The 26,019-nt window shown below is 42.7% G+C and overlaps 1 protein-coding gene across 1 annotated transcript in view; it reads right to left on the reverse strand.

The window, feature by feature from the left end:
• LOC113012858 (plexin-A1-like) overlaps positions 1 to 26,019 on the reverse strand; it is a 327,308-nt gene that overhangs the window by 139,187 nt on the left and 162,102 nt on the right. The window contains exons 6-9 of the mRNA XM_026153254.1: positions 23,757 to 23,880; positions 23,286 to 23,439; positions 19,809 to 19,908; positions 11,664 to 11,778 (exon numbers count right to left, since the gene is read on the reverse strand). Of these exons, the coding sequence (XP_026009039.1) occupies positions 11,664 to 11,778; positions 19,809 to 19,908; positions 23,286 to 23,439; positions 23,757 to 23,880 (493 nt within the window). The remainder of the gene's footprint in view (positions 1 to 11,663; positions 11,779 to 19,808; positions 19,909 to 23,285; positions 23,440 to 23,756; positions 23,881 to 26,019) is intronic.

Here is a 26,019-nt window from a genome sequence, read left to right on the forward strand (position 1 = left end):
TTTAAAGCAGGCTTAGGCTACAAGATTTCTCAAGCCTTGAACATCCCACGGAGCACATTCAGAAATGGAAGGAGTATGGCACAACTGTAAACCTACCAAGACAAGGCCGTCCACCTAAACTCACAGGCCGAACAAGGAGAGCGCTGATCAGAAATGCAGCCAAGAGGCCCATGGTGACTCTGGACAAGCTGCAGAGATCTACAGCTCAGGTGGGGGAATCTGTCCATAGGACAACTATTAGTCGTGCACTGCACAAAGTTGGCCTTTATGGAAGAGTGGCAAGAAGAAAGCCATTGTTAACAGCAAACCATAAAAAGTCCCGTTTGCAGTTTGCCACAAGCCATGTGGGGGACACAGCAAACATGTGGAAGAAGGTGCTCTGGTCAGATGAGACCAAAATGGAACTTTTTGGCCAAAATGCAAAACGCTGTGTGGCAGAAAACTAACACTGCACATCACTCTGAACACACCATCCCCACTGTCAAATATGGTGCATCATGCTCTGGGGGTGCTTCTCTTCAGCAGGGACAGGGAAGCTGGTCAGAGTTGATGGGAAGATGGATGGAGCCAAATACAGGGCAATCTTGGAAGAAAACCTCTTGGAGTCTGCGAAAGACTTGAGACTGGGGCGGAGGTTCACCTTCCAGCAGGACAACGACCCTAAACATAAAGCCAGGGCAACAATGGAATGGTTTAAAACAAAACATATCCATGTGTTAGAACGGCCCAGTCAGCTCTAAATCCAATCGAGAATCTGTGGCAAGATCTGAAAACTGCTGTTCACAAACGCTGTCCATCTAATCTGACTGAGCTGGAGCTGTTTTGCAAAGAAGAATGGGATAATTACGATAATTAAGAATAATTACGCACACTTTTCACTTATTTATTTGTAAAAAATATTCGGAATCATGTATGATTTTCATTCCACTTCTCACGTGTACACCACTTTGTGTTGGCCTTTCATGTGGAATTCCAATAAAATTGATTCATGTTTGTGGCTGTAATGTGACAAAATGTGGAAAAGTTCAAGGGGGCCGAATACTTTTGCAAGCCACTGTATTGTTTTTGTGCTGGACTGTCTCGGGGCATCTTTGCACAGCCTAAACCTGGGGTCTGGCCTCGTGTGGTAGACAGCAGCCTCTATGGATCTGCTTAGAGCTTGTTCCTCTGCTGCCATGATTGGTGCCTCTGTATTCATATATATATATGTACACATATCATTTTTTAAACTCCAGCTTGTTTTTTTTCTTCAGAAAACAAAAAACAAGCTGCAGATTTTGCAGCATACTGAGTTTGCTTGTAAAAGAGCTCTACCCCAGTAACTGCACAAGGCTCTTCCTCACATGTCTCCATTAGAATAGCAGTGTCCTGTGTGCTATCTCTGATGACCAAGTGTGATTGTGTGTCTATCAGGATGCTATCAAGTCCGGATGGTCAAAGAGGAGGATGTAGATGATAAGCATCAGCTAGTGGATCAATAGGAGCCTGTAAAAAAAAGACCCACACACTCTCTGTTTGAGTGTTTGCGTGTGTGTGTGTGTGTGGGTGACACAGTGGATACATGACAGATAACAAGAAGTGATCAGGATGGCCTCACTAAGTACAGCCTTGTGTTCTCTCTCCCTCGCTGTCTCTCTCTCTTAGCCCTCAGGATCAAAATTTGATGAATTTTGTTTCATCTTGTGAAAAGAAAATGACAAAGTGCTCCATGCCATGTGGGAACCAACCAAAAACTGACTTACAACCCCTTTTTTTAGACTGTGACCCAGTGAATAATAAGTGATTTCTGTGACCCATCTGAGAATCATCCAAACCTTTCAAGGTCACCAGAAAAGCCCGTGATGCAAACCTTCCTGAGAGTTGATTTCCTCCGCTAGTCTTTGGACGAGGGAATGCGTTTCTCAGGTCCCCCAAGGTCCCGAGTCGAGCAATAGACAACGCAGCAAACTTCGCAACAAAAGATACTGCGGTATCTCGTATGCAAATTCACTGGGGCCAGAAAAAGTTTTAAAAGCGATCGCTCCTCTTTGCCAGACCCGTTTCATCTTTTATTCTGGATTTGCGACTCATCCCCCTGTGCTTCATTTCAACAGGAAAACTTTTCATCTATTTTGCTCAAATGAACCAAGTTCCTCATACGTAGTCTCAGGTGGAAGGAGGGCAGGCACTCCATCGCACCAGTCTAGGAGCTCTTCTGTTCAATAAAAGACACTTTGAACTGTGTTGGAAGCCTTTTGGTGTGTCCACCCACTCGCAGCCCTTTACTACAGGGGATATGGGGGCATGTACGGGAAGAGGTAAAAAGAAAGAGATCGACTTCACTGTTATGAAGTGAAATGCAGATACTTAAATTAAATGCATGAACATAAGTCACACCTTGGGTTCATTACGGCTCCATCAATGAGGAATTTCCTAATTTTACTTTCCCACCAAAAACCCGAAATCCAGCTGTATTACCCCCTTTACCTTTAATCAAACCAACTTATTACCTCTCTCTTCTCACCTCAAGGGAAACCTGCAGTCAGACACTAACAGCAGGTCCTAACAGCAAATCCCGTGTAGTTTTGCTGCACAATGCGACACACCACAGCAGAACCTTACATCCATCTTACAAGATTAAAAGACAGACTGCTCTGAACTGGTTGAACTTGAGTGCCCTTGGGTGTGATTAGCATTACCATTCAAGACCAAGAATGTGTTCATCAGAGGTTTTTTAGTGAATGATGAAGACCTCACAGTACTGTATCACCCAAATAAAGCACATTGCTCTGCTTGTGGTTCCTAGAGTATTTAAGAGTAGAATGGGAAGCAGAGCCTTCGACTACTGGGGACTTCCCATGATGCACTCCGTTTCTTCTTCACTCACTTCTTTTCATACATTATGTGTTTACACAGCACTCTGCATTTAATCTTTAGTTATTATTCATCTCTGGCTCTCTTCCACAGACCCTTCACCCTAAACCAATCACAGCAGATGGCTGTCCCTGCCTGAGCCTTGTTCTGCCAGAGGTTTCTTCCTGTTAAAAGGGAGTTTTTCCTTTCCACTGTTACAAAGTGCTTGCTCAAAGGGGGTCATCCGATTGTTGGGGTTTTATCTGTATCATTGTCTGTGAAGGTTCTCAGTCATCTAGGTCATCGTAGTCGAAGGAGCTTGCAAAGAAAAGCGTCTGGACTTCAAGTAACTTAAAGAAGTCCAGACGCTTTTCTTTGCAAGCTCCTTCGACTATCTGTATCATTGTACAATATGAAGTGCCAATTCAATTCAATTCAGTTTTATTTATATAGCGCTAAATCACAACAGTCACCTCAAGGCGCTTTATATTGTAAGGTAGATCCTACAATAATACATACAGAGACAAAAACCAACAATTATATGAGCAAGCACTTTGGCGACACTGGGAAGGAAAAACTCCCTTTTAACAGGATGAAACCTCCAGCATAACCAGGCTCAGGGAGTGGCGGGGCCATCTGCTGCGACCGGTTGGGGCGAGAGAAGGAAGACAGGACAAAAGCCATGCTGTGGAAGAGAGCCAGAGATTAATAAGAAGTGTGATTCAGCAGAGAGAGCCTTGAGGTGACTATTGCTGTGATTTGGTGCTATATAAATAAAACTGAGCTGAATCAAGTTTCTTTGGACTATGTTTGGTCCACTTTGGCAGATCTGTCAAAGGTGAAATCAATATAACCACAGGCTACCTGCTGTAAACTGGACTGCTTCTACATTAAACATGTGGCTCCCCTAGGCTAAAGCCTCATTTTGAAGAATGTTTTAAAAGAATCTTTTTTTCTTGCTCATAGCTAAAAACGTCGGTTAGTATAGAATAATGGGACTGAAGAGTAGCGATACCCCTGTTAATTGCTCTCTTTCTACTCCTCATTGCACCATTCAACAGTCTGATGGCCATTAAATTTACCCACTGAGAGTGGGCACTGTCAAAATTCTTTCACAACCAATTTCGCACATGTGATTACTCGGGTGCCTTCAAAACAATAGTGGAGTGAGGTTCATTAAGCCTTTGGCATGAAGGAGTAGTGAGGTCAGATGAGAAAAAAAAATAACACAGGAAAGCAGTTCAGTTTGGTTTGGACTGCAAAATAAATGAGTGCTGCAAACTGTTTATCTACTTCTCTCGCTTGGTACCCCTGTGGATTTGTCAGGCTTAGTTCATTAAACAAAAATACAAAATTTAACTCGAGAAAAACCATGAGCAGACGTCAGACATGTGCCTAAGTAGCTATGAATCCTCCGTGACTTAATCAGTGACATCTCAGCATTTCCCGCTCAAGCTTTGAAGACAAACGTAAGCAAACGCTGTAAAGTTCTAACTCAATCAAGTCATTTTAAGCAGCCCAGCTTCAAGCAAAGATTAAAGTAGGCCAGAGAGATAAATGACATAGAATTATTGAGTAGATACTAAGGAGACACAAGCCATGGGTGGTGTCACGACCCTCACGTATCCTTTCATCTCCTGAATGGTTAAGCATCTCTCGCGTCGTCCTGCTCCCACTCCACTGTGTTTCTCGTCCTTTCATCGAATGCTAATGCTGCTCCTTCAGCAACGTCCGCCATTTGTGTCTTTTTCATTTACCTTCCCTGTGCATATCTTTAACCTTCCACTTCCACTGTCCGTCTTTTCGCCTTTTGCAACCCAACCGAAAAACAGCCCAAAATCCCACAAGCTTGTCGACAGTTTCGCCTTGAGCAATATGGACAAATGGGATTTCCAATCTGTCATTTTTCAGGCATATCAAGACAGTTAAAACGAGCAAATACCATAACAACCTAATTAAAAGTGAATCTCAGTCTAACTTCTGACCTCTTCTTCTACATCAGTCCATATTTTGAGGATTTCTCTTTCTTTCGTATTCTGTTTAGTTCACTTATGCTTGAGGGACATCCTCACACAGCTTTCAGAGGCATGGCCAGAAGCAGTGTATTCCATTTATATGCAATAACTAGTATGTGCTGTGAACAGGCTAATAGAATCTAGCACTAAGGAGGGTAAATTCATAATTTCAGGAGTAGTTTTAGTTTGCATTTTTTGTCAAGTGTGCACATAATTTCTTAAATGTGGTGCTTGGTTGGATTAGAAAGCATCTTCCTTTCTCACAACTAGGCCACAGCAACACTCCCCCACTTATGTTTTATTGTGGATGCTCCACCTTTCGCTTCTCATCTCATCTGTCTCTCTCCATTAAACACGCCACCGATCAGAGAGGCATCTGGAGATGCATCTTTAAGCTTTAATACACTTTGAATAATTAACACATGTGTACATGTACACACACACGCACACGCACACGCACACACACACGCACACACACACGGAGTCGAGTCTATCAGTGGCAGGCAGCTCCCCTCAGCCAGAGAGAGACCCAGAGGGAGTAGGGAGGCTTACTCAGTGCCAGCTTCAGAACCTTCGAGCTGGGCAGCTCAGAGCTGTGCACCAGCCTGAGTTTGAGCAAGCAGAAACAAAGGAAAGACAGCTGTAACCGTGACACCCTTAGCTGCGAGACAAAAAGAGATGGGTGTCTGCATCCTGCTAATTGACTTGTTGAGGGAATGAGGGAGTGGGTGAACAAGAGAAAAGAGCTTAGAGATCAAAGAGGGATACTTGTATGGAGATGGCTGCCGAGATGCATTTTTTATGCAGGAATGCTATGGGAATACATGCACAGAACGGCTGGCTTATGGCTATATGCACCATATGAACCTTCATGCATTCATCCCTATTGGTGTGCTTTCTGCAGCAACGTGGAAACTTGACAGAAACATTCGACCATCTGACCAATTCACTCATCATGTTGATGCATCCGCTCATTACCGGCACGAAGGCCAACGCTGATCCACATATCTATAAACTTTTCCTACATCTGGAGCCTAAAACAACTCGTGAATAATTATCAACCAGGCTAAAAAAAACCCCCACTGGTGCACTCCCCTGGGAGACAGCGAAGCATCGTAGACTTACTGTGTTTCACTAAGCTAAAGGCGGTCAGGCTTCCAGGAAGAGGAGAAGACACGAGAGATAAGGGATGAAAGAAAAAGAAAAAAATATATACGAACAGGCAAAGGTTGTGAGTTCCAGTTACAGAGTGACTGATGCAGCACATGACATCACTCAGGTAGCATCTTAAATTAAAATAGACTAGAAGCTACACAAAGTGTTTGTTCTCTGGTTCACATTTCCAGTAGCAGGTGGAACAGAGATGTCCTGGTTGCTCAGACTTCCTCTGGCTCCTCCTGGGGGAATCCACAGACACTCCCAGGTCAGCTGGAAGACAGAATCCCTCCAGCATCTTGTGCCCAGCTGGCTGTACCTGGCAGAGCTGTAAAGGGAGGCAACCAGGGGGCGTCCTTTGCAAGTGCCTGAACTACTTAGATTGTTTCATTTCAGTGTGGGGGAAGCAGCGGGTCTACTTTGAGTTCTTCTTCTCTTTCCAATCTTCTCACCACATCTGGGAGAGTAAGCCTTTCCACCCTGCAGAGAAAACATCTCCAACCCACGTATATTAGGGTCATCTTCCATTACCATACCATTACCTTTTATTACCATAGGTTTTGACAGGATCACTGTCCCGGTGAAAACTGTAGATTTTTGACTTATAAAATAGATATAAATATAAATACATATAAATACAACAAGATAATGATAAACAGACTGGTTCTTACATAGTGCTTTTCTACTCTACTTGCACCCAAAGCACCTATTACAGCACCTTATACAGCTTGTCTCATTCACTCATTCATACAAGCGTTTTTTTATATGTCTAACTGCTTTCTATCTAACATTTGTACTCACACTCTGAAAAATACACCAGGAACGACTCTGGGTTTGGTATCTTGGCTAAGGAAAGTTTGGCATACAGCCTGCACGCCAAAACTAAACCACAGGCACCTTCAAAAAGAGAGAGGACAAAAAAAGCAAAACACTGCATGGTAATAAAGGTAAGTGTCTGCAGTTGTGGACGTGTGTTCAAGGTACTGGTGAGATATAAAGGAAGACGAGTGTAAAGATCCCCTGCATAGTGGTTTATTTACTAAATGGATCAGGCATGGAGTCCACTATACCTCTGACGGTGCTGTGGACAGATCCTTTAAGTCATGGAAGTTGCGAGGAGGTGATGCTTTGTGGTGCATTATCCTGCTGAGAGAGCCCCACAACCAGCAGGGAATACAATAATGCTTAGGTTGGTGGTATGTTATAAATTAACATCCACATAGATGGCAGGACCCAATGTTTTCTAGCAAAACTGTCAGGACAAGCATAACTTTATCATCAATATGAGCTACAGCAGCTTGTTTGCTGGATCCGACCGCCCACCCACGACCCTGTGGCTGGTTCCCCACCTTTTGATAGATACTGACCACTGCAGTAGCTATCAGCTCACAAGAGGTGCAGTTTTGCACATGCTCTGTTCCAGCCGTCTAGCATCACAATTTAGCTCTTGTCCGACTCGCTCAAATCCTTACGCTAGCCCATTTTTCCTGCTTCAAACTCATCAACTTTGAGGACAAAATGATCACTTACTTCCTAATATACCCCACCCACTAACAGGAGTCATGATGAAGAGATAATCAGTCTGATTCAGTTTGCCTGTCAGTGGTAAGAATGATATGCTGATCGGCGTATATTGTGCGATGTATTATGAAAACCTTCCAACATACATGATAAGGCTGCACGTGGCCACAATACTTGCAAATTCAAAAACAGCCTGATTAGACATAAAAAAAAAGTGCCTTTATAAGTTCAATATGAGTTTACTCATTTGTTACCCCAGTGGTGCGTGCACTGCACACATTTCTGACGAATCCAACACCACAAAGCCAATAAAAAGGTATAATCAATAACGAGTACCTCGGGTCACGGCTAAGGATGAAACTGTTGTTGCATGGAGCATTTTACACACACACACAAGAGAAAGATAAGTCTCTTCCTGTCAAAGCTCCCATCAGGGGATGTTATTTGGCAGCTATTTTCTGTCTTTGCTGCCAGTCATGTACTGCATTAATTCATTTGTGGGACATGAAGTGTCCTGAGTGAAAAGCACATGCAAAATGAATGAATGGCTTAATTAACAAGCGGGCGAATTGCAATCAATAAATGAATAAGAAGGCAAGCATGTAGACAGGAAAATAAATGCAAACAAACCTGTTTTTCTATTACATTTTTTCCATGTTCATTTTTTATTATTGTCTTATTTTTCCTGTTTTCTTGAATTGAAATGAAGTCATTTCAACCTAAACCCTGGGGCCCGGCGTCGACCCAGTCGGCTCAACCGGACCGATGCTGGGATTCATCGGAGCAGAGCAAATTTGTTTGTCTCTGTGTTTGTTTGTACTGGTGTTTGTTTCTCTCATTGTTTGTGTTTATATGCATTTCTGTTGATGGCCTTCTCAAGTGTTTCTCCAACTCTGGCAATTTTCTGCCTGGTCGCCCCTAATGTGCCTCTCTGTTTATCTGCTGTCACAACACAGCTGATTTATATATATTTACAAATCCAGGAAGTGACAGCAGAGAATTATACTTACTTTAAAGGAAATTATACATTAGTGGTTATCTGTTGTGAATGTGAATTTTTGTGTGTGTGTGTGTGCGCGCGTGTGTGATTTACCTATGCCGCAGCTTCACATAACACATGCTATGACTTTTATCAGATATGAAGTCAAGTCAGCCTCAAGAAATATGACAAATGCCTTTGGGAAGATAACCAGTGTAGTGTGAATTCAATCACTTTGGCAACTGACTGCTAATGACACAGGGGGAAACTTTTCCAGGCAGCGGTGATGGGCAATATTGCTTTTAGCAGGGGCTACGAACTGGCAAATTGGAACAAAATCGTGGCTAGAAGAGATAAACGCTTAACGACTGAAAAAAAAAGGCGCTGTTGGCCCAAATGAGCCTATGCATTACTTCAAATTGTTACCGATCCACGAGAGAGAGCCAGAGAGAGGAAACATAAGGCTACGTGGTAACAAACTGATTTAAATATATAGGATTTTTCATAGTAATGTATCATCTTTGTGAATCTTTACTGACCATTTTCTAAACTTTTACGATCTATTCACCTATTTTTTCTCTCTTTAGTCATGGTACTAAAACATACGTGTATGACACATTTAAACTTTAATTGTCAGGGATGTGACTAATGATAGCTAGTTAATAGCTAAGGACTGCAAGCTCCTCACAACCAGTAAAAACTAATGGTTGCCCAATGAGCGCGATGAATTTTTTCCACATTAGGCAACTTATAGCTAGTAGTCTGGTCAACCACGTTTTATTGCAGTGGGACCGCACAAGTTGCCTCTCACCAAATAATCACGTCCGACTCAGACTGACTGCAATCACTCTCAGACTGACTGCTCAAAGTTTACAAATGACTCCTGTCTCATTTCTAAACACAGACAGAATGCCAACCTGTTGCAATCAATCAGTCTGACTGATTGACTGCGACTGATGAGTCAGTCTGAGAGCAATGCATCAATTTGCAATAGGGAACTCGACTCAACTGGTTGCTAACTGGTGGTATTCGGGCTATATTCCTATATAAAAGAAAGGTTAAAGATCACCTATGTCATTTTGCAGTGCAAACACTGTCCTGCAGCAGCTACGTCACTATTTGTGGAGGAATTGCTGTTTCAGATCTATGAGGTTCTGGCTGGACTCTGAATGTAAGTAGCTAATATGAATTTCTACATATGTAGATGGTAACAGATTGCAAGACATTGTTGACGTTTAAACATGATTGGTCAGAGGGCCCGGTGGCGCCAGTGTCCGGCAGCCTCGCCTCTGTCAGTGCGCCCCAGGGCAGCTGTGGCTACAATGTAGCTTGCCATCGCCAGTGTGTGAATGTGAGTGTGAATGGGTGGATGACTGAATGTAGTGTGAAGCGCTTTGGGGTCCTTAAGGACTAGAAAAGCGCTATACAAATGCAGGCCATGATCAAAGATTAAATGTAATTTTAAATTGCCAACTTGACCACATTCAGTTGCAGACTCACAGCAGACTGACTCTTCCCTCGGTCCTCCAAGCAACCCTTTAAAAAGCAACAAGATCGCAAGTTCATCACTCAAGTCATGATGGGTGCATGGCGGTGCTGGTCTCCAACCAACGTTATCACTTGTGTGATAGTAATATAAGTCAACATCTGCAGTAAGAAGGCATAGGCGTACTGTAAAATTGGCAAATTTAGCTGCTAGTGTTTTATTTAACAGGGTTAGGTAAGATTTCCTTACAGTGGACACCAGCACACATGCATCCCTCACAATAAAAATAACTAAGATGTATCTGCACTCTATGTGCTGTTAATGACAACAAAAACCCATGTCAGGATGTGGGGTTGGCACAAATGTGTGTGCATGTGTGTTTCTGTGTCTATCAAAATTCAACAAACCCCTCCTGACATTCAAAGGGCTTGGTAACCATGGCGATGCCTGCACCGAATTAAAAAAAAGGGAAAAAAGAGTATATCAAAAGAAAAAAAAAATAGGAAGAGAAGAAAAAATAAAAGCTGAATTGGTGTAGCTCTGTGAAGTAGATAAGGTTGGATGTCAGGCTGGTATTTACAGGAGGGCGTAACTTGTGATGGCAGGCTGTGTGGAGTCAAGTGTTATCCTCTCCGCACCCACACCCCCGTCTCCCTTTCCACTCACACCAAATGCCTGAAACTGCAGCACCGTTCATACACTTAAAATTCTAATACACGATTACCTCACTGTCTTAAGTTAAAGACACACCAATATGCAGGGAAAAATTCACACAACAAACAGGTGTGTAAACCTGTGTATATCTAAATATGTGAATGCGCATTATACCCATCTACGCTGCGCACGCTCAGCTGAATGTTTTAGTTTTGATATGATATCCTTTCAACAACTGAGGCTTTATGAGAGGATGGAGAGAGTGATGAAGAGAGGAGCGAGAGATCAAATAAAAGGCTGAGCATGCTTGCTTCCAGCACGCAGTTACTCAGAGTAAAGAAACGAGCAAAGAAAGAAGAAAAAAAGAGGGAAAAGGTTACAAACAAGAATGAGAGGAAAAGAGTGTGTGTGGGGGGAGGGGTGCACATCAAAACTCTTTGCCTGAAATAGAGGCAAAGTTAGAGCGAATGTGTCTGGGTGTTAAGTACAACTTTCTGAAGGCACTGAAGTTTCTTTTTTTTGTGTGTTTGTGTTTGTCAGAGTGAATTTCTGCATTTGCGAGCGAGCCGGTTAGAATTAGAGGAGCTTGACAGAGACACGGGGACTGCGAGAGCGAGTCGGCTCATGGATAGATGAGGGTTTTCATGCAAATATAACATTTGGGACGTTAGCGCGCTCTGCCATTTGCATACCCATTCACCCTGACTTGTTTATAAGTGAATAAATCCAGTGCTGCTTAGAGTACAACAGCTGCTGCTGGGCCACTCTCAGCAGCCCTCATTCATATACTCATATACACACACTCAGATGGCATACAGGCCACAGCTGCACCCTTGGCATTACTATGCCACCACTTCCTTGTGTGTGTGTGTGTGTTTGTGCGTATGCAAATCCATTGATACTCATTAATGTATCCATGTGTTGCATTGATAGGCCATCTTCTGAATCTGTCTTTTATAGAGGATGTATAACTACGTGTGCTCAGCAGCACTTGTGTGTGTGCACATGCTCAAAGCCGTACCTCTGAGGTGTTGACTCGTCCCTCCTGGAAGGAGCAGTCGCTGGCATCCTGTGTGCACATGTGGCGATATTTGCACCAGTGGCAGGGGAAGTTTCCGTTGACACAGGACAGGCACCTGCAGCAAGCCAGAACAGGAGAAAGAAAGGATGAGGTTTCCATGATTTATGCATTTATTTCACTCGTGACTTTTTGTGTCTACATCCTTGAATGTCCTTTAATGGAGTTTGAGTTTCCTGATCCTGCCACAGTGGCTTCCAGTGACAAGCTACAATGAAGAACATAAAAAAGTGTAACTGTAAAAAAGAAAACTGAACATAGGTTTTATGGCATTTTAATTTACAGGTTGCTGCCCCGTGACAGACTCAACATTGCTCTGTCTGCTAATGTAATGCTCAAAATGAATATTTGCAGGCATGTGGCAGACCTCGGTCTCATAATTGTGAGCTCCCATGATGCCCAAGGAAATGGAAACAGGCAGAAACTAGGAGAAACTGTGGCCAGCGGTGAGTTATTTGGATGTGAGGAAAACCAGTGGAAAAACAAGTATATACATTATACTTTGCTTTGTCACAACATCCAGTTTACATTTAAGGATAATTGTACACCACCAGAAAGACGAATTACACTTTTATGCTATAGGCTCTAAAGATGCATAAGAAGATTTGCACTGACAGATAGATGCTAGTTCCTTACTACAATCACAGCTTTCCCTTAATGAGAGAGTGAAAGGCAAAGAAATAGAGCTGACTTTGTTGGTCGTTTCAGATACTGAAGTCTCTCATTATTTCAAGTGCCAAAAGCATACCAAGGCAATAGAGCATAAATCTATGTTTCCTGAAAATTGAAGGCATAATGTAATGAAGATCAAAAATGATAACATAATGTATTTCATTCTTCTTAAGCAGCTACATGTTTTATGTATCATATACCAGCCAGTTATTGTCCTTAATGTCAATAATTCATCCTTATTGTTACTGGTTGTAGGCAACGCTGATGCAAAAGGATTGAGTCACTTTCATTTCTTTATATTTTGCTAGAAAAACTGTTATAGAGTAGATCCAGTGATTTCTTGAAACCTGGAATTCTAAGAAGCTTGAAAGCCAATATTTGGCATGACCACCTTTATTCTTTCACACAGCCTGAACTCTCTTCTTTTAATTTCGTTCAGTAGTCTTCAGTAATAGTTTTCCAGGTTTCTTGAAGGACATTCAAAGCTCTTCTTTGAATGTTGGCTGCCTTTTGTTCTGTTTTCTGTAAAGATGCTTCAATAATGTTGAGGTCTGGGCTCTGGGGAGGCCAATCCATGACTGATAGCATTCCTCCGTTTGTTCTGTACATTTTCCAGGTGTGCTTTGACTGCACTGGCAGGGTGATTGGGACCAATCACATGCTTTCCACATGGCAATGCATGGTGGATCAAAATGCGAGGGTACATTTTGATTCAATGACTTTTGACACCATGTCAGAGCCTCCACTGCAATGATGTCTTATATACAGACTGACAATTATAAATGAAGTTCAAATTAGCTACTGATTTTGAGTCTAGTTCATGTCTAGTTTGGCATATCTCAACCTTTTATCCATGTTTTCCTTCCTTAAAATGGTGTCTTGACAGCCACCTTTCCACTGAGACCATTTCTGATGAAGCTTCAGAGTGAACCATTGATGGATCAGCATGAGAGCTAGATGCATCTATCAGCCCCAGTATCAGGTTTTTCAGCTTATCAGCTAATAGCTCTTTGGGAATCACATTGCTGGCACAAAATGATTTTATGGCATTTTTTATGGATTCAAATAAACAAAACAAAATGTGGGACAAACAATGTGATAATGAGAGAGGTGGTTAGCAACAAAGTGCCTAAAGATATCATTTAAAACTGGTTCTTTGCTATGTTTTCTGTTAGGTGTAGACACAACCCTGGTTAGGTGCATTTTTAATGCCTTAATTCATAGATCACTGTTAAGAGGCTTAACAAGCAAAAACAAACAAACATGAAAAAGAAAACAAAAAACATTCTCTAGTCAGGTACAATGACTGGACTGAAATGTAATGTCTAAAGAAAAACTTTAAAACACCTTCACAAACTATTGATCAAGACCATTTTTTAAAAACTGAGAAGAAAGTCTTTGAAAGGAAAAATAAAATGTGGGGTGTCTTAAGACTTTTGCACAACTGAATTTAGCAACATTTGAGCCAAAGAGACAATCCAAAATTTCTATACTGCAGAATTCTAAGCATAAAATGCACTGAAGGAAGTCCAGCTACTATGACCTGCATTCTTTGCAGATTATGGACATGTGTAGGTGCATTTGAAATATCAACACGACTTATCGCACCGTGGCAGCCCAGCACTGACTTGCATCAACATAGTAGCACAAAATTTTCAAGAAGCACAACTGCAGCTTCCTTCATTAAGACTTTATTTGAGCTGTCAGCAAGGCCAGAGGGCGGGTTACTGAACAGCCAGGAGGAGAGAGCAGGAAGGAATCCTTGGTGATCCACTCCTCCCTTCGTATTCTCCATGCTTGGAGGCTTAAAGTTAAACTAAGCTGGCAGACCAAGATAAGCCAGTTTTTCTATAACTTGAGGAAGAAAAAAAAAAAAAGAATGCATACACATTCAAACATGGATTACCAGACAAAGACAAGGCTATCATGGTCACTACAAAGAAGCAGCGGAAGGGAAAATGCCATGGCTAGTAATGCTGTTAATATGGGAAGTTTCAAAGTTGTTCAATTACTTTTTGGCTCTGAAGTCTCTACTTGATCACTTTCCTCAAGTGATTTCACATCAGCGGTGTATTAAATTACACTCTGCTTTCTGTCAATCATCTGACACCCACAGGAGCAAAGAGAAAGTGTTCACTTCATAAACATGTTGCAGAGAGAACGCTTAAATTCAAGCTCGCTGTCAAGGAAAAATACAAAAATTAAAAAATACAGTGACAGAAGTAGAAATGTTCAGTAAATCCCCCCCAAAAAATCTTACAATTAAAACAAGTCATAGCTATGCAGTCTTTACACCGCTTCTAAACTAAATGTCACTTAACTGGCTTGAGAAAAGCAAGCTCTAATTACATGTCCTGTCAGTCCTCACTCCCATATGCTGTCACTGTACTCAATCAGACCTCCGATAACACCCACACCCACCAGAGGAACTGACTGAGAACCTGCGGGGTCTTTTTTTCATTATTGTTTTTTTTTTTTTTTAACCAGCATCTGGTTATTACTGCCACCTCCAACTTCATCGTTTCTTGATAGCGCTGTCTTTCTAAGCCTGTGTTACTTTCCTGTTGTGGTTGTTCGTTATATAGAACCAAGATTTTCTGCTCAGGAATATCTTGAGCTAAAAGACCAAAACCAATAAACAAAACAAGAAATAAAAAGTAAAACATAATTAAAACAAGTATTTTATGGCACCCTTGAAGCCAAATTCGCCGGGGCTTTAAAGGATTGGACAGGAAAGTGAAAAAGAGCTCGTACTTAGTTGGGAAAAAAGATTCAAGAGATATAAAAACCTCAGCCACCACCTTCTTAGTTTGACTGACAAGCAATCTCTGATAAGTCTAGTTCAAGAACACCACAGTAACGCAAACCAGGTCCACCAAGCTGAAGGACAATTGCTCAGCTGACAATGCCACCCTGCTGCCGGAAACACTGACTTTAAATTGGATCTCAGCCTAATCCTCTTTCTGTCTTCGGGTCTATGTCCTTGGTTTTTTAGATTTTCGAGGGTTAACTGTTAAATCGCCCACGCCGGAGTACCAAAGCAACGGCAAAGGCTTCATATAGCCAGAGTTAAGCTGGTGAGACTAGACTGAACTGCAGCGTGAGGTTTTTAATCAATGCCAGTGGATTTCCATGGAGGGAAGGGTGGACTGAGGTTATGCTAACAGTCTGATGTTTGTTAACAGAGCTGGTGAGCCAGTTCCTCCTCACTATTAACTCCAGGCTTGATCGATTTCCCGTTGCAGGGCAGTGCGCGCGCACATTCACAAGCAACGAGCGTGAGAGCTCAGACTACAACATCGAGCTAAGGCAAACTTATGCACGCAAGTCATCACCCGTGCTGACATCGAGGCATTCCTCCTGGGTCACCTGGGCAGTGGAGACTTGTCCTACAGTAGAGCTGTCAATGCCTGGACAACCGGCTTGGGTAAGTGGCGGCACTGCTGCAGTGCAGTCAATAAAGTCCGCTGCTATTTAACAAGGCCCAGCAACAGCTCCGGGTCAAACGCCTTTTCATCTTCTCCAAGCTTTTGTTCGAGGGAGGATGGATCGATGGAACAAAGCTGTTGATGTGCGTGCAACGGCCCCGCTCAAGCATATATGAAAGGAGGGAACGATCATATCCTCATTTAAATCTGGTCAATGAGGATAAAGTCACGGATAAAACTGCAATTCTGTCTTAATTTGCAGGCTATGCTTTTATCTGCAGCTCAAACAAACATGTCAGCATGTGGTGGGCCCAAAAGTGACCCATTTGAGGCATGAAGCTGAAAGCTTTTAACGCTGTAATCAGTACTTGAAGCAGCTATAAGCGCAGCGTGATTTTGATTTAGAACCTCTGATTGGTTTGATAATGTATCTCGCAGATATCTGCCTGTGCTTCATGTGCACGGTGCTGCTTGGAACCTGGGGTAGGCTGGCTCTGCTATGTGGTCTATAAATAGGCCTCTTTGTGTTTTATCCAATAAAGCTCCAAAGTGAGCGGCAATAAAATGATGCATACATCATTAAGTTATACAGCAGCACGGCAGCCAAATGAGAAGTTTAGATTCTCACCAGGGGACTCAGACTCATTATACGGTATTATTGCATCTTGTCACGGCAATGTCCAAAAGCAGTAAGTCTGCGAGTCTCAACCCTCAGTTTAATTAAACCAGGTCACATTCACTTAAAACCCAGACCAACAACTTATTGTCTTAATATCAAGAAGTAATGATGTAATGACAGAAAAGTTTGACTATAAACTTTTTTTTTCTAGCAGTGGATAAAGAGTGGGGCGACGGGGAATGACGGGCCTCAAAATAAGAGCCTTTTCCAGGGGCTGGAGTGTGAGCCGGTCCCCCTCCCTGGAGTGCTTCTTTTCACTGCATAGATTTCAGCCCTTTCATATTGTAATGGTCATGGTGGCCTGAGGCTGTGGCGCTAACCTTTTAGCTGTGTGGGACGCATTATTCCCGACACAATGGGCACAATTTCTGTTTCGTTCGGCAACACTCGGCTTTATCTCTCTCTTTCTTCCTCTTGAAGACTTCTTTCTCGCTCGTCTTTTCCCGTCTCCAGCTCTCCCAGAATGTGAATTTCCTTCCCCCTCCAGCACCCTGCCACCTGTTTGTTTCTATGCCTCTCTATATATTATTCCTCCTCCCGCACGCTCAATTAAACTATTCCAAACCTCTTTTTTTAATGCAAATTTCGGATATTGTATATGTAAACAGCTCACAGCGCAATTCACCCGCGCCAAGTACTGTGGCTTCTGTCTGCGTGCGCTCCCTCTGACTGTGCGTGCACCTGTTTTGTGTGTTTGCACGAGCGTGTGCACTGCTGGTGATGCTGGTGCCCGCATCCAACTTTGAGCCCGTCTGGGCGCTCGCCTGCAGGCCCGCTCTGCTTGTGCATCTGTGCTGATACAGTACCACTGTTGTGCGTTTGCTGTTGTGCTTCTACGCTGGGCTTTCATCCGCCCATCACGCCCACGAGGATGACTCAATTACCGTCCCCTGAAAGCAGCGACTTCTTTACTCCGCTCCCTGCAGGCGGAGGTGGTTGTTGGGCGGGTCAAAGATTTTGAGGTGAAAGGTGAAGAGTATTGCATGACACGCGGGTTTGTGTTACAGCTGCAGTGGCAGTAACAGCGCTGTATTATTATTTATTTTTTTAACAGTCCAACAGAGTCCTGAGGGGGCCCTGCAAAGCCAACATCAAAGGCTTAAACAACAGCATGCCTGTTTATGCTGCAAAGAGAGCGCGACTAGGCGGGCTAGTTAATCAGGGGTACGCAGCATAAACACACACCCACACACACATTAGTAAACATGTCCTGCATGCATACAAATATGAATAAATAGGCACTCTGGAGTTACTTTGACACATCCTGCATGCTCTTTAACAAACGGAAAACTACACACACACATATTCACAAAAAAAAAAAAAAAGAATCAAAGCCATTCAAGTAGGCCTGGAGGCCCCGAGAAGTGGCCCAGGTGAGCGCTCTCTCCAAGCCCACTCCATTATGACCATCTCCACACAGGCACCTCAGCTAGAGCTAATTAACGGCCTATTACTATGCAGATATATGCAGGGCCGAGAGCAGAGCGCGAGCAATAAATGGGCTTGATGAACGAGAGAGAGGCAAGGAATGGGAGGTGTGCAGGGGCAGAGACGGGTTGGGGCCAGGCGACAGAGAGATGGGCAAAGTGATGAATGGGAGAGGAGAAGTCAACAGGCAGACAAGAGGACAGTGGGACAGCAGGAAAGGAAAAGAGAGCTGTAGGCTGCAGGGAGTGAGGATCGGATGGTAGCGGGACAAAGACACTTATAATGCTGGTGAATCAGTAATTAAAAGCTACTGTCATGACTTAACATATTAAACCCTCATACAGCCCACATACAGTAAAAAAATGACAATTCTGCACATGTTTACATATAAGAATCATTTTCAGGATGCCCCTAATTCTTTTAAGATATAAAACAGGTGTAAACACTGAAAGAGGAAGTGATTCTTCAGTCAATGCTTGCCAAGAGAAACAATAAATCTACTTTAGTTATACTACACATGCTTTTTTCATTTCAGGTGTATTGATGCAACTGGGAGTCTGTGCCAGGTGGAAATGAATCGAATGCGAGAAAGAGAGGAAAAGTGTGTGCGAAGTCCGAGCACTGACTTCTGGGGGGGCAGCCAAGACTCATTTAGCAAATGACATTTTATTTATTTTCATTTAACCTTTATTTAACAAGGCAGGAACACATTCTTTCATTCATTATCAGGATGATCTCAGTACTCTGTCACTCTCTCTAATACCCCCTAGTCCCCCCCTTCCTGTGTACGCACAGAAAGACAAAAAAAAGAAGAGTGTCATGTAGAAATTGTTTTTGATAGAAATTTAGTGACAAAAGAAAAAGTTTTTCCTTCCCACTGTCGCCAAGTGCTTGCTTAAAGTAAGTCAGTGATTTTGGGGGTTTTCACTGTATTATTGTAGAGTCTTTACCTTACAATATAAAGCACCTTGAGGCGACTGCTGTTGTGATTTGGCGCTGTATAAGTAAAATACAATAGAATTGAATTGAAAAGACTGTTTACCTCTCCTTGTTTCCTGTCTTGCACCTTCTTTTTAAGCAACAGACACAGACATGCATATAAAAACCTGCTTTCAGAACACTGTTGAAAAGTCTACCAGTATTCCTATACTTAAATTAGGGATAATATGTTTCCCAGGAACATGAGTGACGTCTTTTTCCTCCCAAGCTTGGCTGCTCTTCTAAGTCTTCCATGGTTAAGAATCGATTTATTATTTCACTCACCAGTAGTCCCTTCATTGCTTTAGATTTAATTAACTAATTGATTTGTAAAAAGCTTGAACAGATTGAATACTGAATTAGAAACGGCTGCATGGTTTTCTCTTGATTCCTGCATTAAACCAGTTATTTACACCTGCAGGTAAGTAGCAGTATTTTAGCACTTTTTTCTTTTAAAACTTCAGCCACCTGTTGATTTTCATCTTGCATCTGACCAGCAGTATGATCTTTGTATTGAGGTTTTGGAGACATCTGTCAAGTAACTGTGTGATGTTAACTTTTTGGATGTGTGACAATCATGGTGACAATGAAAGATCAAGTAAATAAAGGTCCAGTTACACAGGCCAGGACCATCTGGCACCCAGCAATCTGAATTCTGTATTTCTGGACAGGTTCTGAACCGGGAACATTCAAAAAGCACCGTCAATCAGTAAAGAAATATGCATTTTTCCCTAGCAACCAACATCCAATATGGATGACAACTCTTGAGCAATGAATGATGTCATTGAGAAACCTCAATAGCTATTTAAAAGAGTGTTAAAGCAATTTAACAGAGAAACTAAACATAAACTGATATTTTTCTCCTTTCGCCCCATCCTACTTAGCAACAAGCTCTCAACTTACGATTGGTGGACGCTGCAGTTGTAGAAGACAAAATCCACACTGGCAAACTTCTTCCCAGTTTCCTTCGACTTTAGATACAACTTTATTATGCGTCGGTCACCTACAAAGTCAAACATAACAAACACATTGTGTTTTATTAGTGTTTTTCTTTACAAAGAATGTCAAGTAGCAAAGACGAGTAAAACCCACTGCATAATAACCGATCCAAATAAATGAATCCACATTCTTTAAATATTACGAAGGTGTGCATTAACGTTTAGATCTGTGGAGCTTTACAGGCACAAACTCAACAACAGTGTTTTACATTTTAGTTCTTTGAACAGGATCAAAAGGTACTCTGTCATACAACAACACTGGTATCATCACACTAGGAGCAGCAATGCATTGTACTGGTAAATTTGAATTATTAACGCCTTTTCTGCAATCTTCACATCAGTGGGCGTGATTGGACCCTCTGCTGAGACAGTTCTGACCTCCCGGCCTTTATGTATGACACCCTACTCTATACTCCACTCTATATTTCCATAGTCCATCTATAACAGTTCGTATATGGAAAATGTTTCATGACCCCAGGAGCAACCTGGTCTTAGTCAATGTATACGCTTTCACTGTTCCTGTAAATCTGCAGATTTGGAGACAGCACTTCTGCTGGAGAGTAAAAAGAGCTCTGAGCAAAATCTATTTATTAGAGTTACTCAGTGGCGAAAACACTTACAGCTGTCTATATACATTCATGGACTTTCAGCGGTATGTTTATAAATGTGCTCATTCTAATTTTGATAATCGAGAAGCAGTGGGTGAAGCTGAAGAGAAAAATGTCTTGTGTCTCACACAGCTGAATAAACTGTCAAATTAAGCAAACAATTCATATTTAGCATCGAGCAAAACTGTTCAGCTGAAAAGCCCGTCATCGTCTCCCCAAACAAAAGTTTGTTAGACGGCTGAAATGTAAAAATGCAAAAAGTGACACTGTGTGATCTAATAATGTATGTCCAACTGAAAGCAGGACTAAATTACTGCAGCAGATTTGAGAAAGCTTCACACAGTGAACATGACTGAAATCCTGATATCATTTTTCTGGTCAAAACTGGTTACCATTCGACCGCAAGAACTGAACTATAGACAGACAGATGTTGATATTTTCATGGAGAACAGCGGTCTAGTCAGACCATTTCTTAGAAAGTGATAAATATAGATCAGACTATTGCAATGGAGAAATTAAAAACATATCTTCATATAATAATAATAATAATAATAATAATAATGGATTGCATTTATATAGCGCTTTTCGAGACCCTCAAAGTGCTTTACAATTCCACTATTCATTCACTCTCACATTCACACACTGGTGGAGGCAAGCTACAGTTGTAGCCACAGCTGCCCTGGGGCAGACTGACAGAAGCGAGGCTGCCATATCGCGCCATCGGCCCCTCTGGCCATCACCAGTAGGCGAAGTGTCTTGCCCAAGGACACAACGACTGAGACTGTCCGAGCCGGGGCTGGAACCGGCAACCTTCCGATTACAATACGAACTGCCAACTCTTGAGCCAAGATCGCCTCACGATATCTTCCTAACATAGCTTTTCTGAAACAAGGACAACTAATCTGGTTAATGCATGGCTATGAATAGATGGCCACACCTCTTCTAGACTAGTATTACTGGACCAATACTTTAAAGACTGTCTCATTTGTTGCACTGTGAAGTGAATTTGTCAGAAAGCTACTGTACATGCGTTGGCTTTCTACCTATGATGTTAGCATCACACATCCAGAGATGCAACTGCTTCAGAGCAGATCAGTACAAATGGTCCCAAAAGGCTGAGATCACAAGTTTGAGAAAATACCTGGGTGCATTTTTAAATTCCGCAGCCAAGTGGCGGAGGGCTTTCGCTTTGGTGGCCTCAGAATCTCATCTCTGATTTTTGCAGATGATGTGGTTCTGTTGGCTTCATCGGGTGAGGGCCTCCAGCTCGCACTGGAACGGTTCGCAGCCGAGTGTGAAGCAGCGGGAATGAGGATCAGCACCTCCAAATCTGAGGCCATGGTTCTCAGCCGGAAAAGGGTGGAGTGCCCACTCCGGGTCGGGGATGAGTTCCTGCCCCAAGTGGATGAGTTCAAGTATCTCGGGGTCTTGTTCGCGAGTGATGGGAGAAGGGAGCCGGTGATCGACAGACGGATTGGGCACTGCGGCCACAGTGATGCGGACGCTGCACCGGTCCGTCATGGTGAAGAGAGAGCTGAGTGTAAAAGCGAAGCTCTCAATTCACCGGTCGATCTACGCCCCTACCCTCACCTATGGCCACGAGCTGTGGGTAGTGACCGAAAGAACGAGATCGCGGATACAAGCGGTGGTAATGAGCTTCCTCCAAAGGGTGGCTGGCCCTTAGAGATAGGGTGAGAAGTTCAGCCATCTGGAAGGGGCTCAGAGTAGAGCCGCTGCTCCTCCACATCAAAAGGAGCCAGCTGAGGTGGTTCGGGCATCTGACAAGGATGCCTCCTGGGTGAGGTGTTCTGGGCATGTCCCACCGAAAGGAGGCCCCGGGGCAGACCCTGGACACGCTGGAGAGATTATATCTCTTGGCTGGCCTGGGAACGCCTTGGTGTTCCCCCGGATAAGCTGAAGGAGGTGGCTGGGGAGAGGGAGGTCTGGGCCTCTCTGCTTAGGCTGCTGCCCCTGCGACCCGGCCCCGGATAAAGCGGAAGAAGATGGGTGGCATTTTTTCATCTCATTGTTTCAGTTCAGAATATTGTATGTAATTCTACACTTACTGATAAAAAAATATTGATAAAAAAAAATTTTAATAGAGTAAAACCTTTCGCTTGGAAGGATGTCCAGGCTACATTTGTTAAACGTTAAGCCAAGAGCTGCTCACACGGGCACTTTATTACTATGAATCCCGTACGTAGCCTCAGAATAGTTTAACACAGTTGTAACCCAAGCTAACAGGAGCTAGTGTCAAAATAGTAGCAGTTTTTGAATTTGCTAGCTTACAGTATATGGTTGGCTGTAAGAGGAGGAGGTCGTGAATGTTGCTGTCACCACTGAGGGACAAAAAATTTGTTATGTTTCAAATGCAAGTGCTGTATTTTCATGATGCAGTTTGCAGAAAAGGTAAGAAATGTGACAACTAGGTCTGTTTTTCATCTGAATAAAAGCCTTTTTTGTGTTGCTGCCCAGATTCTGTGTCAAAGTACATCAGCGGAAGAAAAAAAACCCTAAGGCAGCTACTCCCAGCTGGCATTTTCCATTACAAAAAAAATAGCTGGACTCAGACACCAATAATGAATCTACTTTTAAAAAGTTCTCAGTTTTCTTCATGTGATAATTATGATATGAAATGACATTTCTTTTTCACTTTAACAGATAAATAAGATTATTGTTTAAATGATCTGGGCTTTCATTTTGAAAGCAAAAGCCAGACATTTGTGAAGTCTACGTTAACTCCAACATCATATCTTTTCTGACTTATTGTCTACCTTGGTCTCGCGTGATGGGGGCGATTTCTTTCGTCGAAGGAGACAGGCAATAGATGCGTCCACCGTAGATGCGCCCTTCCGTTTCTACGTAGTCCTCAAAGGAGCAGTTCACTCCAGCAGAAAGACTCGGCACATTCTGTGTCTGAAGCACAAGCTAGCGAGAAAAAAAGACAGAAAGCAGAAAGATGAGACACAGCAGAAATTTAAATCAATACACTTCATTAGCAATGGCCCAAAGCAGAAAATGCTGCTCAGACGTGTGGCTCAAAACGCACTTTTCAGCTCATACTCAAAATGACTGTTAGCTACAACACAAAACAAGCTTTATTTAGTCTCATTTCACATCTGCCTTATTCATTTTTCCCAGCCATTAATCTTTACCCCACTCGTCTTATAAAGGACCACGTACAAATTCACGAAGCCTCTATAGAGTAGCTGAACAGATACACAAGGTCAGACAGCGCGCTGTACCTGCACTTCTGACATGGTGACGGAGACGGTGTCTGGCTGGATGGAAAGTCGGACACACTGTTCGACTCTGGTGGTGAAACGCTGAGGCTCTTCTGCTCGTTTGCAGCGATCCTTCCTCGAACATCTAGAGACAAAAAATATGCTCACATAAGCAATAAATGAGCAATAAATACCTGTGTTTTACATGAAATCCACACCAGTCTTGATTCCTTGTTGTGCTTGTATATGTAGAGTACATTTTACTAAGTATCACAGCTAAAGGCATTTGGTCCAAATGTGGCTTTTAAGCACTTCTCAGTTGGGAAGAGAAAAAACAGCGAGATCACTGATTTATTGGATAACCCACAGGATGCTGAGTTTCAGACACCGACTCTGTTCATTAGTGAGTGCATAGATGCATGGAAATTAGAATTAAATTGCAAAGGTGCATATAAACAACCTATGCAGTTACAAGATTAACACAGGAGAAACAGGAGTATGCGTTAATGATAACATGGCAACCACACATTTAGCACTTTCTTAATAGCAACAGAACCATAGTGTGGTCATCAGTATGCCTATTTGTACTTATAAAGCAAGCATTGAGTTAATCAGAGCTATGGTTTAGCAAAGTCTACGAGGACTGATTACCGTGAAGACTGACCATGCATAAGAGTCAAACATAAAGTCCAAAAGAGCAATAAACACGTAGAGCAAGGCATTAGTTCGGGCACTGAATGTACTTGCATTCACTGACTGGCACCAGCTGCTCATTCATGCTTCACCATCAGCGACTCATTCATCAGCTGCTTGGCTACCAGCTGACCAGCTGACCAATCATATTAACACTGGTGTACATGCTGTCCTTTACAACTTAACACTTCTCACTGTTGCTCCGCTGAAACCTGGATGTCAGATGTGGCACAGCTTTTTTTTTTGGCTGTTTTTTCACCCCAGCGTCCTCCTTATGTGCTAAACATTTGGTAATGTTGCCTTAATTAAGCTTTAATGTCGAATTACTGCACGTATTTGTGAAGGGGAATTGGATCTCCCAACCGAATCCTCGCTGCCTTTTGCATTCTTTTAGTGCTCTCTTAGAGAGCAGAACCTTTTCCACTAAATCAAACAATATAATTAGCTATAAATGGTCAATTCCTATATGCAAGTGTTTCCGACCAAATTAGCAGAACAAGTTTTTAGAAAGTGGCTACTGAAGAGAAAAGGCCAATTTCCTTGGGCTGCAATTATATCCTCAGAAAATGAGTTTAATATTGAAGCTAATGTAGGCTGTGGGGGGCCAGTTTGAGGATGCTGGAATCTAAAGGTCTGTTTTTGACTAGCCAGGTGGGGAAAGGTGAGAAAGTAGTCAGATTTTGACTTCCTTTGCCATTCACTCTACCAGGAGTGAATGGAAGGAGAGACTCTTCAAAGCTACAATAACTTTTTCCTTCAACACATTATAGACTGTTCAAAAAATATTAAAGGGACACATTTAATCAAGAGTTTAGCATCAAGTCAATTAAATTTCTGGGATATTGATCTGGTCAGTTAAGTAGACGAGAGGGTTGCTAATCAGTTTCAGCTGCTTTGGTGTTAATTTCATTAACAAATTCTTCCTTCATTCTTCGACATTCTTCCTTCCTCATCTCACTAGGGTCAGCGTTAGTACTGGTAGTGTGAGGCGATACCTGGACATTACAGAGGATGCACAGGTAGTCCAACTCCTCCAGGATGGCACATCAATACATGGCATTGCCAGGAGGTTTGCTGTGTCTCCCAAGACAGTGTCAAGATTGTGGAGGAGACTCCACAAGACAGACAGTTAATCTAGGAGAGCTGGGCAGGACCGTAGAAGATCCTTAACCCATCAGCAGGACCAGTGTCTGCTCCTTTGTGCAAGGAGGAACAGGATGAGCACTGCCAAGGCTCTAAAAATGACCTCTAATAGGACACTGGTGTGAAAGCCTCTGAACAAACAATCAGAAACAGACTTCATGAGGGTGGCCTGAGGGCCCCACATCCTCTATTGAGCCCTGTGCTGTTCACAGATGAGAGCAGTTTCACCCTGAGCACATGTGACAGACGTGACAGGGTCTGGAGAATGTTGTAATTTGTAATATTGTTCAGTATTTACCATTACCTGTAGGTTGATAACACATTCCCCACCGAGATCTGATGTGCTTTCAAAGTGTTGCTTTATAGTAAAATAGTAAAATGAGAGCATTCAGACCATGTTTATGAGTAAGTCACAGGTCTAAGCCTCAGTGTAGGTGACACTGAGTGA

The sequence above is a fragment of the Astatotilapia calliptera genome, chromosome 20 (assembly GCF_900246225.1).
Source record: "Astatotilapia calliptera chromosome 20, fAstCal1.2, whole genome shotgun sequence".
NCBI classification, from domain to species: Eukaryota; Metazoa; Chordata; class Actinopteri; order Cichliformes; family Cichlidae; genus Astatotilapia; species Astatotilapia calliptera.